General features: G+C 33.0%; 1 protein-coding gene across 1 annotated transcript in view; it reads right to left on the bottom strand.

Annotated features, from left to right (window-relative positions):
* Positions 1–682: 682 nt before the first annotated feature.
* Positions 683–16,379, bottom strand: part of LOC129225184 (protein sel-1 homolog 1-like) — a 78,226-nt gene continuing 62,529 nt past the window's right edge. Inside the window, exons 16-19 of the mRNA XM_054859749.1 lie at positions 15,719–15,793; positions 12,280–12,452; positions 2,477–2,599; positions 683–928 (exon numbers count right to left, since the gene is read on the bottom strand). Of these exons, the coding sequence (XP_054715724.1) occupies positions 794–928; positions 2,477–2,599; positions 12,280–12,452; positions 15,719–15,793 (506 nt within the window). The 3' untranslated portion in view covers positions 683–793. The remainder of the gene's footprint in view (positions 929–2,476; positions 2,600–12,279; positions 12,453–15,718; positions 15,794–16,379) is intronic.

Raw genomic sequence — 16,379 nt, 5'->3', positions numbered from 1 at the left:
CAGCTGATAAGCTCTGAATTCATACTTTGTCTTTTCCTATTAAATAGCTGTTTGCAATTTTCCTTTTTCTCATCATTATTTTTTTATATAATTTGTTTAATATTTGGAATTTGGCTTGCGTATTTTATATTTACTTGGCTTTTTAGTTTTGCTGTGTTGTGCATCTATGGGCTTTTGGTGTGGCCTTTTCAATATTTTTCATTTTTCTTATACAAATTATGTATACATATATGTATATATTCTTGGTTTTATTTATATAGATTCATCTTTTAAATGCACTAGAATTCTAATGAGATTGAAATTTTAAGCAGCATTGACACTGACAAAACAATTGATAATTTTGAAATTCAATAAAGCTAAGCAAAAATTCATATAAAATAATTTAATTAAAATTATTTAATGTATGATGGTATGTAATTTTTCATTGGTGGCTCATTATTACTTTCTTACAACTTCTATTTCTAACTTAAGTTAAAGGGCCCCAAAATTTTTACTCGTTAGGGCCTCTATCTGATTTGAGTTGCCAGTGCCCTATGTCATGGTAATCTTCAACATGTGCTATGATTGGTCCTCCCTTTCTCAGCGTTTCCATTACATTATTACATACCTCAGTGTAATTTAATATACAAGTTATGATGAAACTTACACACATTGATATTAAATTAAATGAAGTACTGATAAATAGAAAGACATTTTTTTATTCATAATTTAGTACACTGAGTTTCACTCATAGTATTGTATGTACAAGAAGCGGGGATAGAAAATAAGTTATTGTACAAGCATTTTAATTTTTTTATCCTTGAGGTACTCTTCTGAAGTATACAACAATGCCCAAGACCATAGCCAGTGTTGTCATGATATACAGATCCCAATCAGGGCCTAATATTTTATTCAAATTTATGCTGGGCAGCAAAGTATCGAAGTTTAACTGAAATAAAAAATATTTTCAATCATTAATAGTCTGTTTCTTAAGCATTGTATCTTACGCATTAAACAATTTAGCAAAGGGAACATTCTTTCGATCTCAGTTGTTTTTCTTTACCAGGAAGACTTCAATAAATGTCTGAAATAGGAAGTGAAGAAGGTATACAAGGTGTCCCAGGTAAAAGTTTCAGAACTCCTAGGAAGGGTGCATCCTGGCGTCTTGAAATCATACAGCTATGCAGGGTCGAAATGCTTTCCTAAAGCAATGATGTACACAGAAGCACCATAAAAAAAAAGACTAAATGAAAAATCTTTTTAATAAGACATGTAATAAAGCAAAAAGTACATTGGTCCAAGCAACTGTACTAAGCCTTTTCGACCGGCTACAATGCACACCTCACATCTTTGGCACATAAAACTCTGAACAGTCTGAAATACCCCTGGCATATCTCAAAATTTCTCGGATTGGGAAGCATTTCGGACCCTGCATTGCTACAAGGTGTTTTTTTTTCTTTTTCAAGGTTCGATCGCGAAATGAAGACCTAAAGACAATTAAAACTTTTATTTGGAATACGTACATACACCTTCCAACTACTTCTCGACGTAGTTGCTGCTCCGATTAAGACATTTGTCGTAGTGTGGTACCATTTTTTCGATACTCTTGTCATAGAAGGCAGCCCCCTGTGCTTTCAGCCAATTCTGTAAACGCTGGTCTGCAGCTTGCCGTCAGAGCCAAATGTCCGTCTTCCCAGCCAGCGTTTCATATGACCAAAGAGATGGTAATCGGAAGGCGCCAAGTCTGGGCTGTATGGAGGATGATCAAACACTGTCCAGAGAAACTGCTGCAGGAGGATTTCAGTTAAAGCAGTAGGGTGTGGGCGCACACTGTCGTGCAGAAGGACAATGCCTGATGACAACATTCCTCTATGTTTGTATGTTTGTTCTGAATTGCCCTTCCTTCAGCATTCAGAAATAGAATTACAGCATACATTTCACACTTAGCAGGAAACGCCATTGTTCGAGGAATGTTTCCTTGTTCACTGCGTGCTATAAAAAATAATCACAGTGATCTGATGCACTGCACAATCTTACTTGAGAGACTGCGCAACAAATCTATGCACAGCGTCATCGGCTTGACTTTCTGGTTTTCACTCCGCGATTGATCGGACCTTGAAAAAAAAAAACCCTCGTATATGGTTTCGAGTTGCCAGGATGCATCCTACCCTTCTTTGGAGTTCTGAAACATTTAACTGAGACACCTTGTATATTGACCTAATTTATGTTATATACATGATGACAGTTTAAAAAATAAGTATAAAAATAATTTATAAAAAAAACCTCATATAACACAGTTTCGATACTACAAGGTGCGATTAACTGTTATGAGAGGGACACCTGTATACACACACACATAGAAGTTCAACAACGGATTCCTGGATGATAAAATTAAGAAGTAGAATAAGAATAACTCTATATCTATATATGTATGACATTTTAAACATGCTTCGTTAGAAGCTGACAACAGCTTAGTGCGGAGCTACAAATAACTTACTTCTTGTATATGTTGAATGCTATATACGACACCTAACTTAGCCAAAGCTAATGCAACAGGAACTTGAGCATCAGAACTAGTTTCTGCCGCCATGTCGTAGTAACGTTTTGCAAGGTGGACATCCTAAAAAGTTTATCATGATTTAATTTGGTTTTAGAAGATAATTTTCTACTCAAAATGTAAAAGAACACATAAAAAGTTTTAGAATACAATTTAGAAAAGAAGTTAACAAAAAAAGTTTATCTGTTCCAATTTGTGAAACCTGTAACTGACAGCTTAGATGACTTTTATGAGTAATAAATGAATATTTTCCTAAATGCCAAACATGCAATCAACACAACAAAGATTGAGTACTTGTTAAGTAAATTAGCAGTTGTACAGTAAAAAAAAAAGACTTTCACTAATTAGAAATATCTCACTGATTTAGTGGAAATGTAGCATGATTGTTATTAATTTGATGAACACTTTGCTAAAAACGGTTAGTTGAAAATCAAGTGGAGTACAAACTCCCCTTTAATTTACCTTAGAAAATCTTTGATTTTGCCAACACTTTACAAATTCTAAGAGCAACAGAAGTGAATGAAGTAGAAATGCTCATCATCGGGCTTATTAAGGACATTTCAAGCAAAGCAACAACATTTGCCTGAGTAGACAAAGGCAAAGTCTTACTAGAAAAGTGAATTAGACCAGCAGATATGATCAACCATGGCCACACCTGCTTCGCTTATGCTTATAGGCCGTGACAATCACTGAAATTCAAGGCATCAAAGTGGGTACTACAGGCAATCCTTATTTTCCATTGTTACAAGTTGGCGCGCTATTGATAACATTGATGTGCTATTGATAGCATTGATGTGATATTGATAGCGTTGCTGCATTGGGGTCATTCCATGTCAAGTGATCCAAAGTTTTTTCCCTCACCTTTTTGTATTTCTTTGAAATTTGGCTCATCAATTGTACCCTTTGAGGTAATCAAAAGTCCAAATTTTTAGATTTTTATCTCTATTATTTTTTTATTTATGACACTTTGATTTTTCGAAAAACCCTCTTTTTTTCATGGATGTTTGAACATAAAATGGATGATAACTCAGCACCAAATATAAATAGAAAGATTTGGTAAAAAGCATTTTAAAGTACATTAGTTGCTGTTTAATTGGATATGCAACATGACTAATTTCAGAAAAGTTTTAATTTTTAAAAAATGAAATTTAAATTTTAAATTTAAATTTTTCAGAAAAGGTATAATGAATTTTTTTTTAAAAATTCTCAAAAATTTGTGTGTATTTTATCTTTATTTGTGCAAAGTTTCAAGTTGGGATCTCAATGGGATCATATTTTTATGAATTTTTAAATAAAATTTGACTTATGAAATAATGGCATTTTTCAGATTCTAACTAGTTAAATATAGGGTTCTCTTACTAAGGATGGTCTAGTAAGTAGTAATTGATCATGACTATGCTTGAAATGAGCTGACATGAATTTGTAGATTGGTACCCCCCCCCCCTGCCACACAACCACTTTTTATCTTTTTTTTTTTAACTGTATTTAAAAAAAAAAAAAGCTGGCACGTAAGAGTTATAATCATAATAAACTGGGATGCACGCTGCTAAACATCAGCAGTGACTAAGGCTTATAAATGGAGGGGGGGGGGGTCATAAAAACTAAAAGTCAGAAAAACTTTAATAGACAAATAGAACCACTCATTTGCAGCTTTTTTTTCTTTCAAAAAGTGGGACGATAGGGGGAGGGGGAAGAGCAATCTGGAAAGAAGCTTAACAACATGAAAGGTTATGCTCAAACTAGCGAAATTTGTTTGATCTATAACTGCTTTTAATATGTGCATAAATAGATCTCGTTGCATTGCTCTCCTTTACAACTGAAACTAAAAAGAAAACTAGCATTAAAGAAAAGAAGACCGCCGCACTCCAAATGTTGTAGAAAGACAGTTTTATGCGGAGATACATATGATCTGATACTTAGATTGATTTTTAGTTTAGTGTGAAAAGAATGAAACAAAATGGGGGGAAACACTCCTATTTTGCTATGATCTTGGGGCTAACTATTTCTTTCCTCCCTCCAAAATTGAAAGTTGGCGCAGGGGTAGGGGATGAAATGAATCATAACTTTCCTTATCAGTGAATTAATCAAGTAAATTTTGTGAAGTTCGGATTGAAAAAGAAACACTTGGTCCGAAAAAAAAAAAAGCGTCAGGTGAGGCGTGATACTATTATAGTGTTAATCGTATGTGTGGGTGGGGTGGGGGGGGGGGGGGGGAATGTACTTCGTGTTGCTTTAAAGAAGAACATTTACCAGCTTTTTATATGCTTTCTATTCATTTTGTTTTATTTTATTAATTTATTTATTTTTTGCGTTTTGAAAATAGTTTTGAATAAAAAAAAAGTGGTGGTGCTGGGGGGGGGGGCTTTTTCTTGCTTTAAAGAAGATTATTTACCAACTTTTAATAAGTTTACCATTTATTTTGTTTTATTTATTTAATTTTCAAAATGTTTTGAAAAAAAAAATTAAAGGTGGTGGGGGAGGAGCAGTGGCGGATCCAGCCGATTGTTTTGGGAGGGGCCATCCGAAATTTTTGAACAAACTCCCCAGGACCGAATTTAGCTCCATGCCGCCCCTAGGCAAATTTGAAATCTGCCGTCCCCTCCCCCCCTAAAAGAAGCAAAATATCCTTGACTCAAAAAAATGTAAAAAAGTGTTCCCCAGATTCAAACTGTCACAGTTATGAAGAAATGATGGCGTTTCACATTCTGAGGCGCCCCGATGAAATGATCACAGTGATCTCCAGAAACAAATTTTTATTCAGCAAATTTTGCTGAAGATTCGGCAAATACCATGATTGAAAAACATTTGACTTTCAGAAGATGTGTGAAAGTAATCATTATTAAATTAGAAGAAAAAAATTGTCTCTGTGGAAAATGAAAGAATGCTAATATTTTACTTTCAAGAATAACAATTTAACTCACAAAATGTGCGTTATAATATCAAATTTGCCGCCACTAAAAAATTTGCCGCCCTAGGCAGCTGCCTACTCTGCCTATTGGGAGATTGGGCCCTGATAACTCCTCAGAAATTTTATTAAAATGAAGTTTTAAAAACTTAATTTTCGGGGTATCGAGACATTCGGTAATGGGATGGATTTAGGAATCTCCCTCAAAAATGTTTCAAAATTTAAATTTCAGAGTAATTTTTGAAAATTAGGAAACTAAAAACGCATTTTGTCTATTTTTGATGGTGTACGGAGAAAGGTCAGGTTTCGGACGTTGGCCCCAAAATACTTTTTGAAAATAAAGCTTAGAAATCAAAATATTCTATCATTATAAATTGAGAAGTTAGAAGAGGAAGGGTGCTCTTCTAACTTTCCAGCTGTCCAGCCTAAAAATGCACCTTTAGGTAATGTTTGCTTACATTAAAGGAAGTGTGAAGGTGCTTAGAATCCTTCCTTCCTGGAAATATTTTGCCTTTGAGGCTCTAAAACGATTTTCAACTATATTTATACGTATTTTAGAAAGGGATGGAAGATTCGTGAGCTCCTCCAAAAAACCTCCTTTTAAAGCTATCATCACGATATAAACTAGGAAGGAAGGGGGTCCTATCAAAACTCGTTTGTAATTGAAGTCCTAAAAAAATTCATTTAAGTTGCTTTGAAGCAAGTTAAGTGATAAGGGATGGATAAGCTAGTTTCCGCTGACATTTTTTCCACATAAAACTTAAAGTGCAATTTTTTGCTACATATCAAAGCATTTGTGCAAGGGCATGGGAAAAAGAGGGTTCTCCTCCTAGTTTTGAAATTAAAGTCATGAAAACGAAAATTTAGGCGCTCTTTGGTTTTGTGAACAATAGGATAATTGTGAGAATCGCAGCATTTACAGATCGTTCAAGTGTCTGTAGTTGGAATCAAGAAATGATGTAAAAGATGGAGAAAAATTTTGGAAATAAAAGTTTTGTTTTGAGGATAGGGATATAAGTTATCTCCCAATTAAGGTCTATACTTCTTTTTCAGTAAAATACATGTGTTAAATTTTGTTATCTTCTCATAATATTTTTTCTTTTTTTTTCCTTAAAAAAATTCCTACAATCACAAGGCTTTGGGAGGGGCAATGGCCCCCATGGCCCCCCTCTAGATCCGCCCCTGGGGAGGAAGGGGGGCTTACCAATCTACAAATTCATGTCAGCTCATTTAAAGCATAATCATGATCAATTACTACTTACTAGACCATCCCCAGTAAGAAAACCCCATATTTAACTAGTTAGAATCTGAAAAATGTCATTATTTCATAAGTCAAATTTTATTTAAAAATTCATAAAAATGTGATCCCATTGAGATCCCAACTTAAAACTTTGCACAAATAAAGATAAAATACATACAAATTTTTGAGAATTTAAAAAAAAAAAAAAATTCATTATACCTTTTCTGAGAAATTTAAATTTAAAATTTAAATTTCATTTTTTAAAAATTAAAAATTTTCTGAAATTAGTCATGTTGCATATCCAATTAAACAGCAACTAATGTACTTTAAAATGCGTTCTACCAAATCTTTCTATCTATATTTGGTGCTGAGTTATCGTCCATTTTATGTTCAAACATCCATGAAAAAAAGAGGGTTTTTCGAAAAATCAAAGTGTCATAAATAAAAAAATAATAGAGATAAAAATCTAAAAATTTGGGCTTTTGATTACCTCAAAGGGTACAATCGTTGAGCCAAATTTCAAAGAAATACAAAAGGGTGAGGGAAAAAATTTCCCAAATTTTGGATCACTTGACATGGAATGACCCATTGGCATCTGTAAATATGTGCTTGACTTATTTTTTCATTCGATTGATTTACGTCCAAGGATGCCCCAAACTAAAATTTTTAAAGTCAGAAATGTGGTATAAAACTTCAAATTTGCCGATTGAAACTCCAAATTATGCCAAATGATGATAACTTTGCCAAATTCAACTCCAATCTCCAAATGATGACTATTTTACCGAATCGTCATTTGCTGAATAAGGAAATTTTTTGGAGGTCACAGTAACCTCTCATCGAGGCACCCCTATGTACGTTATTTGACAAATACTTAGTTTTTAAAACAATAAAGTAAAGGGGAAAAAATACTGTGATCTCGACACAAAACAAAGTTTGAAACAGAAATGCATTTTTCAGGAAAATTTTTTTTAACCAACTGTTTACTTTTAAACTCGAACAACTTCCTGAATTTTTCTACTTATACTTGAACAAGTATTCCTTCAAATCTATGCATGTTCCAAATAAAAAATAAACAAACTTTGAAATGTTGCCATTGATTGGTGGATACATAGAACTAGGTTCAGCGATTCTTGCAGTCAAAATGGGCGACATTATGAAGCTCTGTATTTTTTGAGAATTTCAGGAGCAGATCATCTAAAGCTACTTGCATCGGTTTAACACAGAAAAGTCATAAATTGTCTAGGTCTGTAAAGCGTAAGCGAATCAAGTGTGGCCATGGATCAACCTAAAGTTGTTCACATTTGTTTTGAAAGGAATTGTTTGAAATTTTGGAGTTTTTTAACGATCTATGACCTACAGTTTGCATGCGATGTTCTATGAAATGCAGAAATTTCAACAAACTAGAAGCAATGTTAAATGGTGAATGAATCTGAAGCATTACTCAAAATCTCAGAAACTAATTTCTATAATTGAATTAAATTTCATAAAGGTGGTGACTTTTTTTTCTTTGCCAGACAGACAATCACTGAAAAACTGTATTCAATAACTTAGGATAATTTGTGAAATGACTGCTTTAACTGTAAAATAGAAAATTATTTTACTCTACTACAAAGAGTTACAAGGGATTTTTTTTTTTTTTTTTTTCATATGTCTAGGTTTACTTTAAGTCTACTGAAAGGATTAACTGATTTTTTAAGAGTCCCCTTAATGTCAGTAAGCTTCTGTTAGGCAGAGGCAGCACTGTAACGTTTATTAACTATTAGTTGAATACAGATTTTACTTACAGGGATCGGGCTAAGGATTTCAAATCGTTCGCCGGTAAATTCGCCAAATTTTTAAAGTGTTAGTCTTTGACTAAAACTTTTGAAATTTGGCTAACTTTTACTCATTTTGAATGTATTTTTGTCTGCAGAAATATTTAATCAGAAAGTGAAGTATAACTTAATTTTTGACAATTTTTTGAGGATAAGGGCAGGGGTATATCCAGGAATTTTTGTCCGTTTTTAGGAATTTGGTGAGAAAAAAAAATGCAAATTAAGTAGTTTTTTTCACAAATCATATGTAATTTTTCAAAGGAAAAAATGGCTAAAAACAACTTTAAGTGATATTTATCATTCTTTATAAATTTGAGAGTAGAAATAAAAGCTTTTAACGAAGTAAAGACTGCATTCGTATCTTACTCCGATGTTTCATACATCGAACACAATGAAACAAACGCGCCATTTAACAAGGCATCCGCCAACACTCTACTCGGTAGGCTCGGTAGTGATAGACATCGGTAAACGATATTTATCCGCGTTCTCATTCCTAATGTAATGTAATATAACAATTTACTTTATTCAAATTAGATTAACTTCTCAACTCTTTCGGCACGTGTAAAGTTTCAGTTTTAGGTTGGCATCCTTTGATGCCCAATCATATGCAAATGAGGCAAGTATAAATAGTGAACGATTCCAATCGTTCTCTCTCTCTTCTTTTGTGTTCGTCAGCCTCTTGTGAGTTAGGTCCGGTAGGTGTTGGGGAGTTGCGAACTCCGCCTCCACTTATGGCCAGGGTTTATTCTTATGAACTTATTTTGTTAGTTTATTTATTTTAGTTTCTATGGACCAATAAATTTTTGGTAAGATTTTAAACAAGTTTCCAATGTTCATTTCTTCACATTAACAATTGATTCTGCATCTTCCACTGTGTGGTATTATCTCTGCTTGTATAAGCATGTAACATTGTTGACTGACTTACGGAATTTAGCCAATCGGCTTTTCGTTTAAACATCGTAAGTTATCAGGTAGCCACGCTGCACACTCGATATCCAATCAGCAAGAGGCAAAAGTCATCCTTCCTCCGATCGGGTCTCGCTCCGATCCGATGACGGCAACGCTCCGATCCGATGCTAACGCACGTGCGCGCACCTCAATCTGCTCGGAGTGTTCCGAGGATAAAACAACTTTCAGTGATTGCTAAGTCTGGGAGTTTTGTGAAAGGTTCGTTTTTAGGTGTCGGAATTTTGTGAAAGGTCCGGTTTTAGGGGTCCAAATTTTGTGAACGGACTTAATTTTTATCTAGATTGACTTCTGAAGGGAGATTTTTTTCTTCTGTGTATATTTTAGAGAATTTTCTGTTCACCAATAAATTCGCCAAATTCAAATTTGTTCGCCGATTTTACGATTTTATTGTATTTGGCCCACTGGCGAATGCTTAACGCGGTCCCTGACTTATGATCAATTCTTACATAAAATTTGTCAGAACTGCCATTAGCTAATTTATCCCACTGATCAAATCACTGGAAGTTTCGATAAATGTTAACATTGAAATATGATAGCAACTCTCTGGGATAAATTAGCATGAACATATGAAAAAGGGATGCAATTCAAAAGTCGGCTTTTTTTCTTTTTCTTTTTTAAAGAGGGGGATTGCTTCAGAATTGACGGGAAACCTAGTATTGATTTCTTTCTTTCTGTCTCTCGCCTTTTTAAGGACAGTGCCATGGTCAAGAGGCACACCTCAAAATCAAAGCTTATGCTAACTTCACAGGTTTGGGGGCCATTGATATGCACTTTTGGGGGCCTCTTTGTCTATTGAACTATGTAAAACATTGATGTTGTACATAAAAATGTACGTAAAATGAAATGTTTTTTAGGGTTACAATGTTATTTATTGTGCAGTTTATTTTTTAAAGTTTATTTTACTGACTGAAAAAAATGTACTGAACTTTGTTCTTGTCAATTTAACCGTCTTGGTCATTGTCTGTTTGAAGTGTTTAAATTTGAATGAAACAATTCACACACAGAATAGTAAAAAACAGAAAATAATTATCAAAATAAAAAAGTTTTAATTTACCATGTTTTTAAAATAAACTGAAAAGTATAAAACAATTTATGTAAGCTTCATGTACATTTAAATCTTCATACAAATTCAGAATTTTATTGTCTGGAAAATTTGTGATTGTGAATTATTAATAGCTATGAAAATACTTCCAAGCTTTAAAAGGAAAAACATGGAAGGCATGTTCTACAAAACTATAAGTGCAAAGATATAATAACTATCAATGAGAAAACTTATACATAGCTTGTTCAATAAGTAATAAGACTAATTTTACTGCCGCGAAACCACTCATCAGAATGTTAATTTCTGTGGCATGAAAAATGTCTGTTGTCCATATTAACAAACACTACTGATAGTTGGCACGTACAGACTATTCCTGAGTATGACGTTATTGAATTGAAGCCTGTTGGCATACACCTACAAGATGCAGCCAGTTGTCAAAATGGAAGCCTTGTTGGAACAAAGTTATGCGATAAAAATTTTTATCTGCAAAAATCAGGATTGGAGATCTTTGATATGATACGTGAAGTTTTCAACAATGAAGCAATGTTTAAAGTCAGTATGTTTTGCTGGCATCAAGCTTTTAAGGAAGGCAGGCAAAATTCGGAAGATATTGAACGTGAGGGACAACCTTCAACGTCCACCACAGAGACAATGAATAACACTGCTGCTATAATCATCAAGGGGAATCTCAGAATTATTTTACATCAGTGAGTTCTGGCTGTTTCCTCAACTTAAGAAACCATTATGAGGCAAACATGTTGAAAGCAACAAAACATGTCTAAACTCTGCAGAGGCAGTTTTGAAAAAGCTCTCAGAAACTTAATGTTCACAAGTTTTTAAGAAATGGAGAGAACGTTTTAACAAATGCATTTAGTCCCGCAGAAGTTATCTTTACTAATAATAAAGCTGAAAGTTTCTCCGTCTGTCAGGATCTCTGTGACGCACATAGCACCTAGACCGTTCGGCCGATTTTCATGAAATTTCACACAAAGTTAGTTTGTAGCATGGAGGTGTGCACCTGGAAGCGATTTTTCGAAAATTCGATTTGGTTCTTTTTCTATTCCAGTTTTAAGAACAAAATTATCAAAAGATGGACGAGTAAATTACGAAATTATCATAACGTGGAACCGTAACATGGGCACAAGCCAATTGGCGAGAAAATTCACCATACATTATTTGTAAATATACAGGCGAACCAAAAGACCTTTTAATTTTCTATTACGGGCAAAGCCATGCGGGTACTACTAGTTCTTAAATAAACCATTTAAATTATGGTTACTTCATTAACTGTTAAACCGCTAGCAATTGCTGAAAATGTAGCATTTTTGGACATTTCTTCTATTTCCTTGCGTGCCAGTTACTGTAAATTTTCCTTATTTGATACTGAACACCAGAAATTTTCTACCTGCATAGGTACTAGTGTTTTTCTGTCAATTACAGCAAGGTTTGTTGTGCCCTTAGTTGGTTCTCTTCTCATCCTTTCAGATTATTTCACAAAATGCTGCAAATAACTATCGAACACAACATGAAGTTCATGAAAAGAGCATACAGAAATGAATCTGTGCAGAATATTGCTGGAAATTGCCATGGAAATTATGACGTTTAAAGTTGTTCTGTATTTTTTATAAATCTAGTCTTATTACTTATTGAATGGCTCTCATACATCAGTTTAGTTTTTAGAAATGGTTTTTAAAAAATTAAAGTTTTCAAAAATATTACTAAAATTAAAAATGAGTATATTTGCTATTTCCACAACATAAACAAACAAGTTACCTTTTTCATTCCTAAACCTTGCTCATGCATGTATCCTAAATTAAACATAGCTTGTGCATTGTGCTGTTGTTCAGAGGCCATTCGGTATTGTGTGGCTGCAACTTCATAATCAACATCAGTTCCATATCCATAATAGTGATAATCTCCTACTTTAACTCTAGCAACTGAATAGCCTAAATTAAAAATAATAACTATTTGATAAAGTAAAAATCAAGTTAAAATAAATAATTTGAATTCTGAAATTTTGAATTCAAATTATGTTGTTCCCAACACGAGCTGCGACAGGACCCTACTCATTGGAGTTATTGTTTCTAGAAACGGCTCCTGTACCCCCAAGTCTGCCCCTCCTCTTGGGCAGCTACGTGTATATAGATGTGTATGTGTAGGCTTGTGTTAGTGACCTGTGTGTATTCACGTTGGCGCGTGTATAATTTACATGCGTAAAGGCGCGTGTGTGTGAGTGAGAGTGTGTGTATGAGCGTGCGTGTGTGTAGGATATGGACGCCAACGTCTGGGAGACACTGCTCAGGAGCGGAGGAGTCGCGCCTGCAGAGGACGGTGGTGTTGAAAAAGGAACCAAACATCAAGAACGGTCAAATGAAAACAATTAGCAATCATGATTGCTCAATAATATTTAGTAGTAATCTAATTATTTACTTTTTAATGGATTATGATAATGCTATCTTTCAAAAAGCTTTATAATCTTGAACAATTCTCAATATATCACAAACAATCTAATAAATTCCTGAATATTTATGTTTTGGAAAGAAAATTAAAATTACGTATTTTAAATTGCCAATGATTTTTAAATTATTTTTCTTCGAATTACACTACAAATGCCTAGGAGGGAGACCAAAAAATAAAAGAGAAGGGGGAGGGGCATTTCTGTTTTCTAACTATACTTATGAGCAGGGCTACTGAGTTGAAGGGAAAATGATGAGACTCCGACTCCTGGAATTTCAACGCCTCCGATTATTTTACCCCAAATTCAGTTTGACTGAATAAGGGAATTCTAAGCAGGGTTCATTCAGCAATAGTCAAACAAATTCTGTGACATTTCCAGGTAAATCAAAGTGAAATTCCAGGTCCATGTTTTAAGTAAAACATGTGCACCAAAACATTTTATATATATTTATGCTAATTCCATATAACAGTTACACAGACATTCAGGTTGGATCCAAATGATTTTTGGCCTTTTTCCAGACTTTTCACACCAGGGGCGTAGCTAAGGGGGGGGTTTTGGGGACAAACCCCCCCCCCCCCCCGAAAAGTTAGTCTCAAAAAAAAAAAAAAAAAGAGAAAAAGAAGAGAGAAGAGAAAGAAAAAAAAAGGAAGAAAAGGAAAAAATTCCAAGCGATTATACATACATATATATGTATATATACATACATACATATATATATGTATATATATATATATACACATATATATATATATATATATATATATATATATATATATATATATATATATATACATATATATATATATATACATATATATACATATATACATATATATACATATATATACATATATATACATATATATACATATATATACATATACATATACATATATATACATATATACATATATATATATACATATATATATATACATATATATATATATATATATATATATATATATATATATATATATATAAAAGAAGTAACCCCCCCCCCCCCGAAAGTTGGGTCTAGCTACGCCACTGTTTCACACCATTTTTTTTTAAATTTGTAAAAAAGTTACCCCCCTCCCCTTTTTTTTAAAATTTATAGCAGCATCATTACTCCAGTGTTCTTTTATTTTTTTAACTAGGATCCTGCTTTTTATGAGTAAGCGAAAATGAAGTCTTGTTTTTGTATAGTTGTGAAAATGTACAATTTCAAACTTTTGCATGGCATTTACTACATTAAAAATGAGAATTGCAGAGTGAAAAAGTGACAAATTTATCATTCAATACAACTGTATGAATAACAAAACTTTTGACAATAGTGCATTAAGGGCTTCTGATTATTTTTGAAGGAGTTGTAACTTGAGAACTATAAATGAAATTAGATAAGCTCACTTAGATTTGAAATAAACTGAAAAATATTGGAGCATTGAATGCTTATTGCCAATTAATATTACAATCAACATATGTGCCTACCAGCCAGCAGGGGGGTGGGGGGGAATTCGCCGCTTTTCCACGATTTGACAAAAACTAACTTTTCACTGACTTTTTGAGGGAAATCTCTTTTCCTGACTTTTCCAGATTCTCCAGGAATGTATGAATCCTGTTTTTAACTTCTGACTCTTTTAACCCCAAATTAATCATGGCTTCAACTTAACAGTCAGTCCTGCTTATGAATAAGAGAAGAAGCTGATCCCAAGTAGCACTTTGTTTTATAAGCATTTTCAAATAGTTCACAAATGCTGTTTCATCCATTTTAAAACTTATATAAATGTGTACTTGTACCTGGGAGGATTTAATTAAAATTTTCAATGACTAAATATGCTTTGCTAAAATAGTTCAAAATTAGATGAATTTCAAAATCACACTTTGGAATTAATTTTTCAGTGAGTAATTTTTCATCATTCTCTTTTAATAAACTTCAAATCTTATTAAACATTTAGTTAAAGTATTTGTTGCATATTAAAATATCATATATTCTTCTATTGTAATAATGCATCAAATAAAAATTTCAAATATTGAACTTTGAAACATTAAAATTAAATGAACTTTTAAAACTATTTCTCTTTTGTGATTTAATTAAAAAATCAATGCAAATAAAGTCGTGAGCAAATGACTTTCTTGTTGCATGTTGAGCACTTTTAACCAGTGCTGTAGTTGGGAAAAAAATATTTGGTGGAACACACCTTTTTATACAGTGTCATGGTTGGCAAATTGTTGTTTGGCCGAAAAAAGTCAATTTTGATAACTAAAGTCCCTTCAATTCAATTACAGACATTTTCTTCAAAAAAGTTGGTTTGAAACCAATTCACATTAAGTTTGCATTATTCTTACAATAATAAGCAAATACTTTATAGCCTTGAAATAGTTATTTGCCCTTTTTTGACAATTTATACTTATAGTTGGAGCAAACCTAACATGGCAGCATTGTGAAGGCTAAGCAGATCCTAATTTTTAGCATTATGATGCTGCCAGGTTAGGTTGCCCCAACTGTAGTTTACGTTGTTGTTGTTTTTATTCCCCCACTTTGTTCATATTTTAGAACAAAGCCTTCTCGGCATTTTTCATTTATTCCCCCCCCCCTTTTTTTAATGTTTACCAGATATCTCGAAAAAAAATGTAATATTTTACAACTCCATAAAACATTTGCAGTGCTTAAACTATGAGCTAAATACTATATAATAGTAAACATTTAAGAAGATGGTGATAGAAAAATTCATATTTAACATAAGATAGACACAACAGAAATTAAATTATTACCTTGAGCAGCAGCTCTATTCCAATACATAAGTGCACGATTAAAAGTTTCATTTTTGGCAATGATATCAATGTCACCTGGTAAAGGAAGTAAAAATTGAATTTAAACGAAATACAAAGTTACATAATTAAGTTAGCAACACTTAAAATTGCACTTTACCATTTTATAAATGATTCCATTTTGCAGCTGATTTTATTATTTTAAAATTTGAGTAGTTTTCTTAGTTACAGCAGCCGTTAGATGTCATGTAAAAAACCTCAACTCCCAATCTCCCTTTACATAGATAATGTATCCAGAATTTTGGTCTCTCTAAAACAGTAACAGAAATTTTGCCTCATTTGTGGAACAGACTACTTTTAAAAAGTTCTTGGATATAAATCATTTCATTGCTGGTAAATAAAATCTGTGTATTAACAAAAATGTAATCATGACGTTAAGTTTCAAAAATTTAAGGGATAGGATAGCCAGTTACAAGAAAGTTGGTGTACCATCAGTAGGAAATAAAACTCAGGACAGCTATATAATCTAACAGGGGTCTGTCCAGGATTTTTTACAGGGTCCGTTTTTTGTGAAAAATCAAATAATTTTGTGAAAAATGAATTAACTTTGTAAAAAATCAAAAAATTTCGCAAAAAAAAAACTTTTTTTTTTGTTAAAACGAAT

This window comes from Uloborus diversus, chromosome 6 (genome assembly GCF_026930045.1).
Source record: "Uloborus diversus isolate 005 chromosome 6, Udiv.v.3.1, whole genome shotgun sequence".
Classification (NCBI taxonomy): Eukaryota; Metazoa; Arthropoda; class Arachnida; order Araneae; family Uloboridae; genus Uloborus; species Uloborus diversus.
Note: the sequence above shows the minus strand (reverse complement) of the source record. Positions and strands in the feature narration are given on the sequence as shown.